The following is a 20195-nucleotide window of genomic DNA, read 5'->3' as shown; positions in this document are numbered from 1 at the left end:
CACAATGTGGGCTGAACTCTCTTTTTTTACTATATAATACATTGCAATACAATAGCCACATTTGGGTATTAAATGTTGTTCAAAGATTAAGTAACCTATTGTCACTATAAGAGGTATTTTGTCAGAATGTACTCCCTCCAACTTAAGCACAGCTGTCTCACTCCTGTGTGCTACACTGAAAGCTTTGTTCGTCCTGTGTGCCTGAAAGGCTTGCCTAAACTCTCCCTCTGAAAAGCACATGTTTCAAGAGTTCATGGTCATGTTTTCCCAGCAGCAATACAAAGATTGCCATCTTCCTTGGTCATGTCATTATAATGTAGAAGAACACCATGGAGCTATCTCAGCAGCCTGGACTATTTAGTATATACGTGTCTGTGGGAAGCTCTGTTAGTTTCTGTCTCCTGCAGTTCATAACCTGCCTTTTCATGATTTAAAGTGCTGTAGCTATAGCCACTTCATCTCTGCTACCAAACAATGGTGACATTTTTGTCTCAATGTGTAGTCTTAAACTTGTCAACTCCATTTAAATTGGCTGTACCAAGGAAGAAAGCGTTTCATTGCCCAAAAGCTTTTTGAAGAAAACAAGTTCTAAACAGACTCCCTTACTGAAAGCCTGAGCATCTTAAAAGCTCATGGAGTTGTCAGAGCACTATCCTTTAGAAAGAAATGATGTAGGAGATCCAAGATTGACAAGCCTCTTATATCTAATAGCTACTTGTATTGTGAAACTGCTTTTTCTTAGAAGAACATTGCCTGCAGTTCAGATTTCATTATTTGTTCTGAGTGATTTTCAGCATCAGATACGCAGCAATATCAGAGAGCGCTTTTTATTGCCTTGGTTAATATTATATAATAGACTAAATATTCCCCTTCCTTCCTCTTGTGAAATTCACAATTTCCTTTGCTGCATGGGGTGTTTGGAAGTGATGATGTTAGACGACTCACTGAGCTGCAGAAGTGAAGCTCTTCTTTTTCTTTCATTAGACTGCAGTATCTTTTATTGGGTTACCATAGGCAGTAAACCTGAAACTATCCTGGATTGGAGACTGGAGTGATGAATTCCCAGCTTGACGCCATTGTATTATGTGTTTGTAGACAGAATTGAAGACAGTACAGGTCCTGGAAATCTGCAGCAATTGGCCCAGGACCTGTATTGTACTGGTGAGTCTTTTCAGCCAAGAACAACTTACAGGGATCTCATCAGAGATACCTGAAGACATGGGCATCTGCAGCACACAGGCAGCTACAAGAATAAGGTATTGCTCTGAGGCAAGTCAGAAGAGATGTGTGAGGTAGGAAAGAAAAGAACAGCAATGGCAACTCCTCCTTCACAGTGAGCAAGATTCTTGTGCTTGTAGTATAGAGTCAGGTAGAGCTCCTTTGGGCATGGATATAGCTGACTTGATTTTGGATGCTTCTGATACTGAAATCTGACTGTCCTTTAAAATTGTGCCTGCAACTTATGTTATATGTGTTTGTGAGTTAAGCTGATGACCAGTGCTGGCTGAGTAATGGAAGGAATAAAAAAGTCATGCAAAATACTCAGTAAAAAAAATTGTTGCCATTTCTTTAAAAAAATTATTGGCCGATATGAGTTAGCTATACTAGTGTATCTATACAGGCAGCTCTACTAGTAACAGTTATCTTTTAATTACAAATAATCAGATGTAAATAAATAGAAACATTTCTAGTTTTTCACATTTGCAGGTCAGTGTGGCAGTACAGTATGTGACTCATATCTCTGTCTTACTCTTCCTTTTGTTCTTAACACTCAGATGGTATCAAATGATTACTTGACATTTGTGTAATTCACCTAGTAGACACTGTAGAAATGTACTGCAGAGGAACACTATTTTGAAGTAATTCAGGCCAAAGACAGCTGGAATTTTTACATATCATAGCAGTAAAAACTACTCACCCATGATGTGTATTTCTTAATGGCAGTTACAATGATTTTCTTGAGAAAACATTTTCTTTTTGTGGTGCCAGGCAGAGAGCTGACTGAGAAGGAAATAAATGTCCATCAGAAACTTCCTACCTTATGGAAATAACTGTGGCAGTCATTCATTACATATCTGTAATGAAATCTTTGTCCACATCAGTTCAATGGGATTAGGACTCTATCACAAACTGATGTGGACCATGATTTCAGCTGTGAATTTGAGATGGGCTGTGTACCTGGGATTTTCAGATGCACAGCATCTCTCAGGACAAGGCTTTCTATGTGATAAAGAACAAGAGCTTCTTGCTTTTAGAAGAGATTCTTGCAGTATACAGCTATTTTATTGTATTTAAAAATATTTCACTTTCCTTAGGAAATAATGCTATAATGCCAGAAAAATAACTTGATTCTGTATTTTGACATTATGGATCTTGGCTGTAGTGTACTGATTCAAAGAAACGCAACTGACGTAACTTTGTGTATGTGTGTGTTTTAAGTAGTTTAATAAGAAAGCAACTGATACACCCCAGAGTTACAGTCCTGAGAAGAAATGTTCAGTTGCTGGAACTTAACTAGCCAACCGGTTTGCCTTTTTTATTTTTCCAGTGCTGCATGAAAACACAGAAAACTGATGCTACACGTAGTTCTCTAACAGATAATGTCGAATGAGGGGCCAGCTATGGTCAGGGTCTAAGGCCTGAATTGCATATGGTTTCAGGTTATCCTATGTTCAGCAGTAGCGTAGATTATCTTGGGCATGGCACCATGTGAATGAAGGGAAGAGCTCCTGATACCAAGTTAGGAGATTTTGCTGTGTCACGTTTGGGCTCCAGTTCAAAGACTTCTACACTGTGATCTGATGCACTGCAGACATGGACAAAGACATTTAGAATAGTGCTAAGTAACTGAGGGGAAAAGAATGATGTATGCTCTGTTCTGCTCTTTCCTGTTTATGGCTCTCCATCTTATAAGATGGCTATCTATGACACTGAAACATGAAAAGAAAATGTATCTAGGAAAGTTGAGTTATTTTTCTGTGCTCTCTTTCCATCTTAATTTTTTTTTTTTTAATCAGCTTATCGGTTTTATCAGGGTTTATCAGTTAATGAAATTGCTTTGGGCACTTCCCTGCTTCTTTCTGCAGTATAGCAGTTAATGTACCAATGGGTCAAAGCTTGTAAGACTTTGCTAGACAATATTCTTTTGCTTAAGTAGGGAATGAGCAAACACAGAGGATGTGACTCACAATAGCTCAACCCCAAGGTAAGTAGATTTTCTGCCAGACTTCAGCTAGCAATAGTCAAAGTTACTGCCAGATTGTTTTGCATTGGGAACAGGATGCTGTGAGAAAGGCACAAATAGAGAATGAGCATGGAGCAATGGGAAAGGACATTTCAGCATGTGTCTTGAAGGGTCTTGCCAGCTGGCTCAGACCACTATAGATTGAAATGGTTGTTTCTGGTAACTAGTCTGACTCAACAGTAAACTTTCACAGTGTGTCCTGTTGCTGGCTGACAGAAAAGTTGATTTTAAAAGCACTTTTAAAGGAGGCAAAAACTGTCAATAGCTGTGTAGCTTCTAAGTCAAGTTTTGGATGGCTATTGTTTTTTCTTTTATTTTGTTTTACTACAGTTGATTCTTAAATGTCAGGACTGAACATTTAAGGATGGACGGGTTGTAAATTCCTAACATGCTTTGCAGTCCAACTCAGTTTTGTTGCAGTTTAAAAGAAAAAAAAGATTGAAACGGTCATCTTACAGCTGGGGCTGCAAAGTGCCCCCAGCCCCTGCAAAAGACAATGAAATCTATGAGTGTTCAGCCTCTCTGAGCACAGAGTCTGCAAATTGTGCCTGCTGTGGAAGAAGAACTGTGCTTCTACTTATTATTTTTCTTTCTTTTTTTGCTTCTTTTATATGAAGTCAAAATACTCTTTTTTTCATGCAGGTTTTCAGACAGAACTCTGACAATTGTTTCAATGTTCTTTCATGTAACTATTTTCCTGATCTAAACTCTTGTTATGTATGTGGAAATTAGGCATTTATCTCATTGCGTGTACACAGAAGTGTCTTGGAAGACTACTAAATAAAATGCAAAGACTATGTTTCACTCACCATTGTTACCAAGACCTCCCCATAAGGTCTCTACAAATTCCTGGGTGCAGGTTCAGACTTTTTCTGTCCATAGTCATGGCCTATTCTGATGCTTTTAAATGCTGAGTTTTTTGTTTCAATGCTAGCACATCTTATGCATGCCAACATGGGTATGTTTCCCCGTGGAGAGCACAGAAATTTAGTCTCAAAGGAAAAATAATTAGAATCATAAGACTCCTAAATCATGCATCCTTCCTCCTGCTTGACAGAAAATCAGTTATATCACATAAAATTATATGTTTTCCACTGCATCCTTCTCCTTTCTCCATCCCTATTATTTATTAAATGCATTATCTGTACCTAAACACTCCATGCAGCTTTAGCAAACAACAGTCCCATGTGCACACTTCCATAGGAAAGTTAATAGAAATGCACCTAGCTCCTAGTCACAATCCAGAAAAAGTTTGCCAAGTGCTTTATGTTCATAACATGTTTCTAAGCAAGGACTATCCCTCTAAAGGGATTTGAGGTTGGAAGGTTTGTTTGGGTTGGGGTGTGGAACTGCACCAATATAATTTTTTTTTATTTTTAAAATACTTTTTGTTCTTAAGTCAAAACTAGATGCCCCATGCCAGGCGTTTCTAATTACTAGTTATGAATGAATAGGCCAATAGTTGTGTTCAGGTACCCAAGACATTTAGACATGTCCCTCTCAAATACTGATAGGTTGTGATTCCATGTTTCATGATTCTAATAAAAGGATCTTCTCTCCCTATAATCTCCTATCCTCTGGGATATCTCCTTGATCCTTTCTGAACTGTTAGATGGTACCTAAAGGTCTTTTGTCATATGCTGCTCATCCAGACATCCCATACTTTTAGGGAGGGATATGAGCTTTTAATCCTGTCAACTGATTTGCTGACTGCTCGTGGTTTGATACTGCTCATGGTTGTCAGTAGATCCCAGGCATGAAAGCTGAAAGTCTGGTATAAATATACTTTCCTAACTACATGGTATGTATGTACTGAGGCTAATTCCTGAACACATGGAAGGATGAACTTCAGTTGGCTGTCCCTCTAACTATCCAGATTAGGATTCCTTATTCCCTCCTAGTACTAAATGCTCTTTGAAGTCAAATCTGTGAACATTTATGATCACTGAAAGTAACAAGGTTTCCTCCTTTTTTATAATATCCAAAAGACAATAAACAGATACCTAAGGAGAGGGAAGTCATTTAACTTCTTGAATTGTAAACCAGTATCTGCAGTATGGAGTTTATATACAGAAGATGCATTAAAAGATGTTTTTCAATCCCTTTTTTTCTTTTTTTCTGATGTTGATGTTTTAAGGTTTAGGGAAGGTTTTATTGTTGTTTCTTTTTATTGATCTTTCTACGCTAAAAGGAAATTCAGCTAGAAGGACTTTGTCATATGGATGTTGGTTAACTAGACTGGCTATAGGAGACAGTCCTGCACGTGAGCTTTTTCTATTGAAAGTAATGTCTCTGGAATAAACTTGAGACACAGGAAATTCCTTAAGATGCTTTCTGAGGTAGGGGGTCATTTGTCTGACAGTGGCTTTTTGGTATGACTTACCACAACATATTCTTCATTAAGAGAATAGCACACCAGCCCTTAGGCAATAAGCTGTTTGCTAATAAAACCTTCAGAGACTGTATCACTCCTGGGCCTGTTTTTGGACAGTCAAGGCCTACAATTTCTATGTAACACCTTGGAGGTAATGCACTGTCTTTTTCCTTTTTCCTTTATGCATGGAAAGAGAGTGGTGAGAATAAGGAGCCACAGCACTGGTAGAGAGGAGCTCAATCCACAGTTTTTCTTAAAAGAAAAATATGTATATATTGTAATACTGAATTTATAATGGTTTCATTTCTGACATATATTCTAAGAACATATTATAGAAAACAGAAGTAAATGCATACCACAGTCTTTTACCTATAAAAGCCATCCTTCAGACTCTGAGCAAAATCTCCAAAACTTAGACTTAGCAGCAATTTTTTAAGCAGGAGAAAAGACTTTGCTTCCATGAGAAAAATCATCAGACCAACCTACTGCAGAACATCTGCCTGTGCCTCTTAGATTGCATACATGTCCCTGTTTTACCAAGAAGCATGGTTTTGTTTATATAAATACATATTTTGGCATGGACTTCAATGTGAATTTACTCAGTGCTTATATGCACCTCTCAAATATCACTTAAGGAACAAAAAACAAAGAACAATACCCTGGTGGGGATCTTTTATGTCATGTGGCTCAATGGTCTTTGTTCTCTTCCATGTGGACTCATTACTACCAATGAGCGGGTAAAACTCTTACACTGTATTTACAAACAGCAGGACCCATGGATCATCAGCTAGCAGTCCTTCTGAGTCTCATATCGATGTCCCCGCTATAAGCCAGCTATCTGGGCATCAGTGACAGACCCTTTTATTCAGACCTTACTTGGGTAATCTTCCTTTATTTTGAATTAAGCATTTTCTGAGATTTTTCAGGCAGCAGCCCAGTGTGAATCTGGAGAGTACCAGTTCAGACAGCAGGACTGCAGAATAAAAGGAGGAATTTCCTGAAAAATTTCAGCTTCTAGCCAGTCAGTGCTTCTAACAAGTCATGCTGTAATCAGGATGTCCATGAAGTGGGTTGTGTTCAGAATTAGTAGCAACTGGAGGTTGTCCTAGGGAGTTTCATGTCAAAGCTGCTTTATTGGTGGAAAATAATTGAAGTCCTGGTGCTACTGCAGTTGAGGTTTTTATTGTTCTTACAGCCATCATTCCATGTGCTATCCCTTGTATCTCTGTCCAAGTGTTTTACTCAACACTTTCTTCTCCTTGTTGTAGGTTTTTATGGGCAGCTTCAGACTTTCTGCCCTCCACATTATGGTGACACTCAGAAGAATGTACAACATGGTGTTTCTTGCAATATGGTTCCTCCTTTTGAAGACTGCTTGGTTCCCACATCAGCAGGCCAGGCAGGGCTTGGCATTTTCCATCGAACTTTTTCAGCTCATTCTGGTATTGCAGGTAAATGGCAGCTGGGGACTTTGTGGACGGTTGTGTACAGTTTGTGGACTTGACAGATCTGCTTGAGCTGTGTACATGGCTGCGATCTGTCATGGCAGACTTGACTCTTCACAAAGAGGAGATGGTTTTCAGACCTTTGTGGAGTGGTTGGTATTGGGACCCAGTCACCATGGGTCACAGTAACATCTGGCCTGTGTGCAGACTGCACACTGTTGAGGGTTTCTCAAGGTTCTAACCTCTGGGGGTCAGACAGTCACTAGCTCATGTATTTAGAATCATAGAATCATAGAATCGTTTAGGTTGGAAAAGACCTTTAAGATCATCCAGTCCAACCATTAACCTACACTACCAAGTCTACTCTAAGCCAATCAAGGGTAGACTAGACTAAACCATGTCCCATTTGCTTTGAAATATGCTCCATTGCAGCTGCTCCACTGTGCTGGAAGTATTGTAGCGGGGGCCTGAGATGATTCAAACCATTGATTTTTCTTTAAAAAAACAATGCACCTGTAACTTCAACGAGGCATCTCACAGTATGTAAAGATGTAATCCAAAAGATGGGAGTTTTTCTGCAAACAGTTGCTCTTGTGCTTACTACTATCACTCGTAGATGTTAGTCATTTCTGTACCACGGTCTGCTTTAGAGCAAGTGAGTTCTACAATATTTTATTGCCTCTTATCATATGTTTGGTATGATGAAATTTGATAAGCAGGCATGGAGTTTATTTTTAAAATTATCACAATTTTAGCACCCACTAAATGGGCAAGTGTTAGTTGTGATGAGATCTACTGTACTTCAGACTTGATTCTGACAGAACTGAAATTCCTCCCTTGGTAAGCAGTAAGTTATGTAATTATTAATTTCATACATATCTTGGCTTGTTTGTTTTGTTTGTCTGTTTGGTTTAAAGCCATTTCCAGTTCTCTGCATAAGTACTAGGACATTCTCCATGATATAATTATCCTAGTTAATTAATTATTTTTGTATTTTTTTCCAGTTTATGACTTTCCAGCAGGGTCCACAGGTATCTTTGGTGATTCAACTCGCAGCATGCCAGAGGATAGCAGTTTTCTACAAGTAAATGCAGTGGATCGTTGTTCTAGCCAGCTTTCTTCTGTCTACACTGAAGGCTAAAGTAATATAAATCTAATTACAAGAACTTCATTCCATTTCATCTTGCCCTTCTGATATTTCTCTACGAAATTCTTCTCTCCATGAAACTGCTCTGTATGTATGGGGATATAGGTTTATATACATACATAAAGGAGAGGAAGAAAGCAATCACCAAGCATTCATCATGTTTTCAAGCAGTCAACTGAGGAGAATGTTTGGAGAAAGCAAGCTTTGCCAAAACCTTAGCAATTGTTTCTTTTCTTTTCATCTGTGGCACAGTAATTCTACTTTTTTTGTTCTTTCTTCCTTTTAATTTCTCAAAGGGAATTCACAGACTGAATAAGAAAACTGCTTGTTGGCTGTAATCCTTTCAAGCTGAATAGGTGGACTTATTGAAGAACACAGCTTTAGAAAATTCCTTTTTTTTAAAAAAAAAGGAAAAGAAGTAAAACCAGAGCATACTACAACATTTCAAAGGCACACAGCTTTCTGCACAACCTGTTTGCATGTGATGCTTCCAAAGTTAAACACACACCAGCATCAAAAAGGGAGAGAAATTAGACATATATCCTGGCACTACGGAAGCATTGGTTTGGCTTCTTTTGGAGCCAAAGGTCATTGGTACTGGATTTCTTACAGACTTCGGTTTAGGTGTCTTTTCCTTCCCTCTGTATTGTAAGCCATACAATATGGCCATTGCTATTTTTCCAATATTCCTTCTGAGCCAGTGCTTTATGCAATCAATAAGAAGGATTAAATGCACTACATGAGAAGGTACATGGACTTTGTCTATATTTAGCACAGCTGCTAGATAAAAATAAGTAAGTTTTAACTTTCTATTGATTTTTAATTATATTGTAGAGCTTTACTGCTGTATGTGCTATAGTACTCTGTAGGAAGGTTTAAAATACCATGTAGAAAAGATATTCTTCCTTAAATTTCACAATTTTTTTTAAAAGCAATCTGTACTGATTCAATTAAATTTTTGTTGCCCTAACATTTTTCATTTCCATAACACATTTTCAGGAAGAAGAGCTACTCTTAAGTTTGCTATGTTCCCTCTGGTTATTTAGAGATGTAAAACTGAACTGGTTTGGTGGTTTTGATTTTTCTACTCAGTATCAGGCTCTGGTCTTTGAATTTAGTCCAGGATGCAAGCAAATGAAGTTACCCTTCATGAAAGCTACAAAGGTATGAGTTAAAAACAGTATTTTGCAGTGGAGATGTGTCATGGCTGTGATCCCATATATACCTTGAGAGCAACTATTAGATTACGTAAAACTGAGTTTTAGGTTATTAATCCCTGTTTATACATTTTGTGGACTTCTTACTGTGTAGTGTACGTCTTAATATTCTCATGACCTGATTTAATAAGAAGGACAAAAATCCATTCTTACAGGCTAGACCATAACTATGCTTCTGAAATCACTCATCTAGAAAGATTAATTTTTAAAAATGTTTATACAAACATATTCTTATCCTGAGAAGCTTTGGAGAGTTATTGAATGCAGTTTGGGTCAAATTCATGATTTAATTTGCCATCCTGTTGCAAAGATGAATTTATGTCCAGATGTGTATAAACACTGGCAATCTTTTGAGGTTTATATTCGTGAAGTATATTCTTACATACAGACATATGTGCTTATATATTTAATGGAGAGATTTTCATCCAATAAATGCAAAGTATATATGGATAAACATGCACATAAAGGATGTACAATAAGAAGTAATACAGCTTAAATACAGATAATTCTGTACTAATTTCTTCCCCATTTTATTCTGCTTCTCACATTACAAGTGAATGTGTCCCTCTGCTTCAGCTTGCAATAGTAGGTCTAGTTGTTACTATATCTGGTTTGCATTGGGTTAAATGGCATCAGGCTTCCCTACACAGGCAAAAAGACAGTCCTTTTGCATTAATGTATGATCTGGTCCAGTGCATTGACAGCGAGTTTTGCTTTTTAATAAAGCGTTAATTTTGTGCTATCTTAAAGCCCTTTCTGTGGTCCCTGCACATGCATAACTTGGTTCAGCAGGAGTAAGCAGGCACGCTGAACACTTCAATTTCAAATGTGTAGGACTATGTTTTGTTCCACCAAAGCTGGTAAGGGCAGGATCAGGCCAGGTGTGTACATATGCATGTATATGTACATACATACTTCTGTATCTATAAATCCTTCAAGGTTCTTTTAACCACGTGGTTGTCCAGAATTTGTCAGCTGCTGTGTACAATACTGAAATATTGCTGCTGACTTCAGATCTGTACCACCCTGACTTTTAAATCATTTGAAATATTTTCTCCAGTATCTGAATATACAAGGTACCCAGTAGAGAGGGGGCTTATACATCAGGAAAGATCCTGACCAAAGGGAAAGTGGGAAGACAGAATTCAAAAAGGGTATTTGTAATTTGGGGGTTCATCAGTTACATTTAAAAAAGGAAACTTTTGCAAGTCATTCATTCATTATTTCATTTATATATATAATATATATATATTTACAGCTTTCTGTGAGCGTTAATCTTAAAAAAAAAGGAGCTAGAGTACAGTCAAATTAAGCACATAAGAGCGGGCTACCAGTCTGTAAAAAGGTACGCCTTTGTTTACTTCTGCATCAAAGACAAAGAGGATTCTTCATGATTGTTTCTTTATTTTCTTTGGAGTCAGACTGACTTTGGGGGATCAACTTATATCACTGAGGGCAATTGTATTAAAAAGAACCGGTTTATCTCATGTATTTTAAATAGGGAATCATGTTTGTCACGTGTTACAATGAAAAATGGTGCTTGTGAAAATACATAGCGTAATGCCAGTTACTGAGTTACGTGCAAATACTTGTGCCTCAGTGATATTTGTGTTGTTATTCTACTTGCTGGATTGTTAACTTCCTAAAGGGATTCATATCTAAGAGATGAAGTTATTTTAGACTATGGACATTAAACAATATTCTAATGAAGTTATTTACAATCATTCTTTTATACAATTCTCTTGTTTTCAGATTCAAATGGTCTATTTATATCTGCATTAGAAATGGGTCTACACTGGAGTTTAAAATATAGTTTCAAAGTGCATGTGTACATGTGTTGAGTGTATGCGAGTGCATGTGTGTATTTGGATCTTCCTTTCTATGTGTATATCTACACGTATATATACACACACACATATAGGCATTATGGTTTACTAATACTGGATGCTCAAGTATTGCAGTGCTAAGGCCATCTGTCACATTGTATTTTGTTTTCAGCTTTCTTTGAAGAGGTGTGAATGAGTATAAAAATTACATTTTAACTGTTTATTCCCTATTTTTCCTGTGTAATTTTATAGCAGATTTTTTTTAAATAGCACTTTTTTGTTGTTTGTGTGAAATTTTGTTGGTGGGTTTTTTTTTTTAATTTCCTAGGAACAGAAGCAAAAGAAAAAGACCACAATTTAAAATTAGCTGGATGGGGTTTTATTTAAGAAAAAAATTCCTTTATTCTGTGCAGAAAGCAGCATCTTGTGTAATATTTTTTACACAAAGCACTTTGGTGAGGAAAGTGGGAATATGTTTTTCCTAAACTTTACAGAGTATTCTACATATTTATACATGCTCACATATACAGACATGAACTCCATTTGCCATACTGTATATCTGGCTGATATTTGCTCTAAACACATATCTGTTGCAAACCATGAGAAATAAATTTTCAAAAGAATTAGTTACACTTTTTTCTCTACTAGTATGTATAATTTTGTGATTTGTTACAGTTATTTTTCATATAATCATAACTTATTTTTGTCCTGTTTCATAAAATTCTTTTTTATGTAAAAGGTAAAATTGAAAGGTGTATGCACGTGGTACAAAATAAAACTGGAAAATTATAACTCAATGACATGACCAGTAGAACTTCTTATTGTGAGATGCCTTTAAAGAATACTGCTCCAGCCATTGTCCTTCACCATAAAATTACTAGTATTTGTATGGATTAGTATAATTAGAAACAGAAATAGAAAAAAAAAAATCTCAGATTTCTTCTAAAAAACACTTGGGTCAGAGTTTTAAGTCTGGATTTAATTATTGGTATAGTGAGGCTAGAGATTTGTAGAGATAATTGAATGCCTCAGTGTGTGTTTACACCCTGGGTGGAGACACAAATAAAAGAACATCTAACTACATTTTTGTGCTATGATAATTTTTATTGGTTTCTTTGTTCATGTGATTCTACAATACAACATGTAAAGAGATTTTGCTTTTCTGTCTGTTTATTGTTTCTAACATACTCAAGCAATTAAGAAGTTATTTCAGAGTATTTAATGTAAGGAAAAGAGCATCTATTTTTACTGTGCATTAGGCAAAATGCTAACGAAAGACAGAGACAGAAGTTGATGCATGCTAACATTCATATTGTCCAAAACACATCCTAAGAATCCAGCATGCTTAGGAAATAAGATGTTACCTTTTACTACACCCATAAATTAGACTAGAAATCTAAGGACAAAATACAACCTAATAAATTAATTAAGTGAAAAAAAAATCCTGTTATATGTTTGCAAAGACACTTTTGAAAACAATGGTCCAAGCTGATTTTACTATGAAATCGTTAGCAAGGTTGGCTCTGAGTCAACCATGAGCAGAACAAAACAAGTAAGCCCAAATTCACTGACTGGGGTATGTGTGAGCTTAGTAAAGCTTTACTAAAAATGAACTTTGCCCAGTGCATTATTTACACTGCATCTTAATTGAATGTAGGAAACTTGCCCCATGGTTTAGCAAATATTGTTAGTGAATCCTGCAAGCCACCATGAAGAACTGAGAGTTGCTGTATTTAAGTGTTTCAGAATTCAATTTTTCTTTTTGATGGAAAGAGAGCCCTTAAAATGAGATGTATACAAGTTCCCTATGCAATGGGAATATTGTGCTCAAAGTCATGTGCTTTTCTCTGGGTGCCCAAGCTAGATCAGGTTTTCATGATGTCCTGCAAACCCTCCTGTAGCAAAGTAGTGAAGTGTAGGAAAGAAATTATTTCCTCCAGAGAACACAATTTCTGAATGAAAGTTGCCTGAACATTTTATTCTGTAAAGTGTTGGTGTTTATTTTTTCCTATTTCGGAACAACCTCCCATTTTGAAACATCAGAATTTCTCACAAGATAGAAATTTGGTGGGGGGTGGGGTTGGTTATTATTTCGTTGCTTGTATGTAGTTGTAAGAGTTCTCCCATGTACCTGTGACAAAGCCATAGTGTATTCCTGAATTTATACCAACTCTGCCCTAATGGAAAATAGTACAATAAAGCTCCATTTGCTGTACAGCTATCTCCTTCAATAAGAGTGGAAAAAAACAAACAGCATTCTTCCATTCGGAATGGAATACTCAGAATTCCATTCTGAATATGAATCCATTCATATTTACTGCACCTAATTACAAGATACCTTGTAATAGAGTGACTATGTCTGTATGAAAACACAAGTGTCCATTTTCCTAGGCCATGGTCCTCAAGAAAATGCTTCTTCACATTCAGACTTGCTGTTTCCTATCTTGGATCACTTTATCACCACAAATAACATCAAATGTATTTTGAATTACTTGATTTTTAAACTCTCTCTGTAAACAACTGTAAATAAGACTTCTCAAGAAGCAGCTTTAAAAAGCTTCTCCCATAATGGACAGTCTTAAAGTGGACAACTTCTACATGACTGTATATACTCACTGCAATATATAGCTACAGGAAACAGAATGGTAAAATTAATATTACAGAATGAAAAATGTTAGTTTTTAATGTTGCTGTGTCTCCTTCCAAAATGTTAATTTGTATTTTTCCTCTACCTTCCTTGAAACTAAAATGTTCTCATTTAAAAGCTAAGTATGAAAAATCATTCTACCACATCTTCCCATGCCATTTATAGATTTACAACCAAAGTAAATTTACCCAGCAGCCAGTATCATTAATGATTCACAAATGAGATGGGCTAGTTCAGTGAACTGTAACAAAGAACGCCTTTCTATGTGTCTAGTTACAAGTTCCAACATACCTTTGTTGTAACTAGAAAATGCAAACCTCATGCATGGTTGCAACTAGGTACACAGGATAAAGCATTACAAGTACATCTAGGTAGGCAGAAGAAAATACCACCATTTCCTCAATATCATGCATTTTTCCCTTTTGACCAAAAATGTACCTAAACCTGCCAGTCGGTAGGCACACTGCACGCTTGGCTACACATGTAAATCATCTGCCTTCAGCTATTCCAGGAATGGACACATTGAGGTTGATTAAGCTCATGAAAACCAGGGTGTCCTGGCTTCTTCATTCCCTGAAAATTCTCTGAAAATTCCAGCATAAATTTGTTGGAAAAACACAAGACAAAGTTGCTGCTAGAACTGTGGCTGACATATTTACAATCATAATAACAAGTCTGACAGCATTGTGATTTCACTTGTTAACTCACGGCTTTGCATAACACACAGTTGTAATAATGCTGTATCTATCTTTGGTTGCAGGAAGAGGAACGATACTTTGCTTTAATGGAAGTTAAATTAGTAGTGCCTGAGTGACAATCCTAGGCAAAAGTTAAAGCAGTAATACTGAACCAGCTTATCCATCAAGGAAGTGGGAATAGTGTTAGGTGGCACCATTATTGCACTAAACCTTCATTCGTGATCAATTTAATTTTACCCAATGAGGAGTCAAAACATTTCTGCAAAACAGACATTTTTACCTTGGAGGTTTAAATCTATGGAAGCTGCATTCTATCATACACGTTTTTTTCAGTCCTTCTTTAGAAGTCAAAGAAAGAATGCTGGGTAAAAGGTGTCTAGTTTCAATGCCAATTTTCTCTTTTGTGAGTTTGTTGAGACAGGCCACAAAAGCATTAAATATGGTAGCAATTTTGTGATCTAGATATGTATTGAATAGAAACTCTATTAAAATGATTAAGCTAATTTTAGGGAACCTGCTGAAATAGAATCTGCACAATATCAGTGATTTCTATTACAATTACTCAAACCGAAGCTGAAGCAGTATTTACAACAAGGTGAGATTACCTAACTAATGGAAATGCTGCTTAGAGGTTGAACCAGAAAGAAAAGAGTGGCACTCAACTCCACTGTAGTACTCTTGTTGCTACACTTTTTCAAATACTTGTAGTTGTGTGTCTCAATTATTCAAGAGCCCTGTTTCACTGTAGAGACTGGTAGATGCAGAATTTGTGCTGGGAGTTGGGCTTTTCAGCTTGGTGGGCCTTCTTCATGGAAACCACATGCATATACATTGCTGAGCAAACCTACTTTGAATAAGGGTGGGGGCAATTGTTTGGTTTTAGCTAAAATGGACTTACGTAATAGTGGCTTTGGTGCATTTACTTTATACTTTCTTCTTTGATCCCTAACCCCAACATGACAGTCAATGAGGCTATGCTAAATGGCTCAAAGGACAAGAAGAATTGAGCTTGCCAATGCCATTGTTCCTCATTTTACTTTCACATCACTGTGTGACCTCCAACAGGACATTTAACATACGGGAACAAACTGAAGCCAGACTGCTTGGTCTGATCAGTTTTTCATGCCTTACTGATGGAGTTGTTACTTTCACTGTATGAATTACGGCCCCATGCAAGGCTATTGTTCAAGTCATCACACACAATGAAGGCTGTTAGCAGAGAAACAAAGGCCTTAAATGAAATTATGACTAAATGTGATCTTCATGCTCCTTTGGACCAAGGGATTGCCGGTGTTGGGCCTGCTGCTCATGAAAACTGGAGAACTCTGACAGCAGAAGGTTTGCTGAAGCAACTGAAGACCGATGTGGCCCAGGGCTGAACACAGTCTGTGCCTCTCCCAAACATGCTCTCTGCACAGATCAATGGCTTTGGTGACTCTATGCCACCTGAGAATCCCACCACAGAAAGTATCCTCAGGGAGCTGACCCGCTGGGTTTTACTTTGGACTTGGGAGAGTCATGGTTGTTGAGCAAAGCCAAAGCTGCTGGATGTAATTCTGGCCACCTGTATGAGGGAAAAACTGAAGGAGGACCCTAATATCTGGTTTTGGCCCAATGACTGCAACAGGTTGCATCAAATGAATTCCCACTGGACAGTCCAATATTTTTTATTATTACTGCTGTTTCTTTTTGTTTAATGGCCTTAGGATATTCCTTTATGCTAAAATGAATACCAAGAAGGGAGAGGAAAAAAGCTTTTCCTATAGTATCTTTTCTCTTATGTTGTTCAGAAAATCTTCCTGACAAAGCACACTAAGCATTTTACTCATTTTGGGCCTGCGCAAATGTGAATGAGGGTAGATTTACCTCTCTCTGCTTGCAGAAAAAGATAAGTAGGATAACTGATGTTGCCTGAAATTGTATGTCCTTCCTGAGAATTATACTCAAGTCTAAATTTGAATTGAAGTTTGGGTTTAACCTAAAAGCAAAAAGAAGTCACTGACATGTTCAGGTGCTTTTTGCCAATTTGCTCAAAACATACCACAACTAAATCACCTGAAGGCAGACATGGTAATTCTATCCAGCTACTTCAAACAGTTCAAGCTAACTGTGGAATCAAACTCAGAGTGCTGTTAGAAAACCCCAAACACAATGAGTAGTGTTGTGCAGCTCTTCCCAAGATCCACTGGGAAGCTTGTCCTGTGAATGGAAAAACTGCATCTCTTTGCTTACTTAGTATGTGAAGTGTGGCCCACTGTGTCATAGGAGGCATCATTGCTCTGGTGAGGATAAAGTGGGTTGTAAACACATAGGTCTTTAAAGAATCAAAGGGCAAAGGAGATGATAGATATATAACCTAGTTCTCCACTTGAAAACAGTAACAAACATTTAGCCTGCAATGAAAGGATCCTAATAACTTGGTTTCAGTTGCAAACAGAAGTATCGTTACAGCATGCTAGCAGTAGCAGGGAACTGGTCACAGGCAATTGAAACTAATTTTAAATGTTGATTCAAGAGGCTCATGAACATTAATTTTTCAGGAAAAAAATGGTGAAGGAAAGAGTAAAAACAGTCATAGTACAATATACCTATAAACTATATATGTACAGACACACAGGAAGGACATGCAGGAATTGATAAAAGCTTTTTCCTTTCAGAGCTCTCGAGGCTCTTTCCTAAAACAACAGGAGAATACATCATTAACCTTAATATGGCATTGTAATTGCAATAACATTTATAAGACTATTGGTTATATAGTTTCAGTACAGGCCAATCCATTTTAAATATCATCAAAACCAGAAACTACTACTTAATGGAAGATGTAGGTTGCTTATAATCTGGAAGACCTTCCAGTGGTGGTTTGTTGCCTTCTAAATTTGTTACCTTGATTTTATGCTCACAGCACTCAAGAGCCTCATTCCAATTCCATGTAAACCCTTGAGCAGATTCTTAATGGCACTGTACCATATGTACCTGTTAATAGCAAGTTGCCATTTTGGCATGGCAGAGTGGTACATCCACTCTTCCTTGACGTAACCAACTGCACAAACTATATCACAAAGGAGAATTTTGCATTCACTGGTTCCTATTCTTTTATTCCTCTCTATTCTTTGTCTCACATCTTTTGAGAGAGAACTGACACCAGGTATGCAGTCTTCCATGGAATTGCCATCACAGTTACTGAATAACCTGAGATTCACTGTCAAGCTCACTCTACATGGGAAGTAGGGAAAAATCTCACCCCAAGTCAGGAAGAACATGTGTTGTCCTCTCTCCCATTTTTTGCTGGGGTGGGGGATAATATAAGTTTGACATTGAAATGTTAAGTTTAATTCAGGGCCCATTTGCACTCAACTGAACAAGGAGTGATTCTGCTAAAAACTATAGAGAGCGAGCATGTCATGAGCATGAATACCAAATCAGACCTAGTAAGTTCCACAGTAAAAGCTCATCTAAATTTCATATACTTGGGTTTGGGTGGAAATGAGAGAAAAAGTGAGTAATCTACTTTTTTGCCTCTGAAAGCTGCTCCCTGCTAGACTATGTGTGGGTCTGTAAAATGTTGGAATTAATCCTATAGCCTTACCTCATCCTGCAGGCATTTAACAAAGGCAGTATTCTTGAATGCTGAGTTTCAACTAATTATCAGAAGTGAGTGAGAGAAAAAAGGGGACAAAGAGCACCTGACATGATGCCATGTTAATAATTCACCCAGATGTCTAGGATAACATAAGCTTTCTGTGCAACATTTCATGAGCTGCTGAAATAGGCTCTTATTTCTCAGCAAAGGAGATGAAGCAGTGGATGAAAAATGGCAGCTAGTAAGTGTGTTAGAAGTGTGTCACCTGCTTGTACATCATTTAACATGTGTAAGTGTGTAAAGCCCTGTTGCTGCAGGGTTGTATTTCACATGCAAGAATCAGGAGGTTCTTTACTTCTCTGAGTCTCCTTGCAGCTTCCAGTAATTAATCCTGGAAATTGTACCGGGAATTCCAAACACACATCTTTGCACAGTGACAAAATGTAATGGGGTGCAAGCGCATTCTAGAAACAACAGGGTGAAAAAGGGTACCAGTCCACATTTCTCCAAGAGGTCACATTTTTAATGCATTCTTTGCATAGCATAAATGTGATGGCCCCTGAAAATATATGCATGCCATAACTTGGAAAAAAATTGAAAACCAGAAGCCAGTTATGCTCCAGACCTGATTCAGAGCAAAGATGACTCCTATTTGTGAGTCTGCATTTACTAAGTGGGGATACATTGGAAAGACACATAGCACAGATTATCTTCTGGACTCAGTGTCTTTATACAAGGTCATCACCATCAAGCAGCTCTAAAAATAATAAAGCAGTATTTTATGAGCTACTTGTGTTAGTACAAGGTTAGAAGCTGAGGAAAACTCAGGGATGTTGGTGAGCATATCAACTGTTCAGTGAAGGTAGATAAGTTCTGTTATGGAATAACATGTTGAAACAGTAAAACCTGCTGTCTAAAATGCAGGAGTTGAGTGAAGCAACCTTGAGGCTTTATCCCATCCATCTGGCTGCAACACGAGGAGAACACTGAAAAAAAGTAACAGCAGGGTCTGCCTGCATTCGCATTTGAGGAGGGATCCCGGCCCCATACTTCCCTGTTCCCTTGGGGTCATGGGTTTCTAGAATATTCTTGGGAATATCAGGAAAAGCCTCTTCATGCCTTTTTGAACTGTAGGGACTCTTACTCTTTGTTCTGTAGAACTTAAAAAGTATCCACAACAAAGAGGGCAAAAGCAGCCTCTGAGCTGCTATTGGCCACTGGGTTACTTCAATACCATCCTGAAAACAAAAAGTGAAATTAGCAACAGGCATGTTTCCAGCAGCAGATCAACTGCAAGCATTTGCTTGTTCTACCATTCAAGAGATTTTATTACTGTACATAAAACCAAGAAAAAAGATGTATACATCAACAAAATGGGGCATAAGGCCCCTATCTGTTTCAGAGCAACAGCCCTGATAACACATGTGGAAGTTGCACAAGGCATGTAAAAATATATAAATTCTTAGAAAAATCCAGTCTTATGACAATCCAAATAACCTTGCTGAGTCATAGGATTCCAAGAAACCACACCATCACTCCTGAAACTGTTGATGTGCCTCATCTAATTGGTATGTGATCTTTCTGAATTTGCTGACCCTCTCAGTCCTGACTACTGCTCAACAATGCTAATTTTGTTTGCTGACTTCCTCTCTTTATGTTTCATGGTCCTGGTTTTGAGCTAAGTTATCCTAATTTTGGAGTGGTGTCACTCCATCTGTTTCCATGGAATTAATTCTATGCTTACACTGGGAAGACATACACTGCTTGCATTTAGCAGAAATGTGCTGTGTGCTTTATTGATGTTTGAAAGGTTGCACTGATAAAAAGCTTTGGAAATTTAGTATCTGTACTGATAGACTGAAAGATCAGATTTCTTTTTCCCCAGAAATGAAAATAGATTGGAGCAGTACAAGGAAATGTACAGTCAAACTTTAGAATCTATCTTAAAATGAGTTCACAGGATTTTTTTTCCTTTCTGTGTTAAGGTGGTACTGATCATGTATGTACTTGCTTAATG

General features: G+C 37.5%; 1 protein-coding gene across 2 annotated transcripts in view; it reads left to right on the top strand.

The window, feature by feature from the left end:
• Window positions 1–8204, top strand: part of GLIS3 (GLIS family zinc finger 3) — a 181494-nt gene extending 173290 nt beyond the window's left edge. For both annotated transcript variants that reach the window (XM_075726129.1, XM_075726128.1), the window contains exons 9-10: window positions 6887–7069; window positions 8068–8204. In XM_075726129.1, coding sequence (XP_075582244.1) covers window positions 6887–7069; window positions 8068–8204 — 320 coding nt within the window. The remainder of the gene's footprint in view (window positions 1–6886; window positions 7070–8067) is intronic.
• The last annotated feature ends 11991 nt before the right edge of the window (window positions 8205–20195 follow it).

Source organism: Pelecanus crispus, chromosome Z (genome assembly GCF_030463565.1).
Source record: "Pelecanus crispus isolate bPelCri1 chromosome Z, bPelCri1.pri, whole genome shotgun sequence".
In the NCBI taxonomy this organism is placed as follows: Eukaryota; Metazoa; Chordata; class Aves; order Pelecaniformes; family Pelecanidae; genus Pelecanus; species Pelecanus crispus.
Note: the sequence above shows the minus strand (reverse complement) of the source record. Positions and strands in the feature narration are given on the sequence as shown.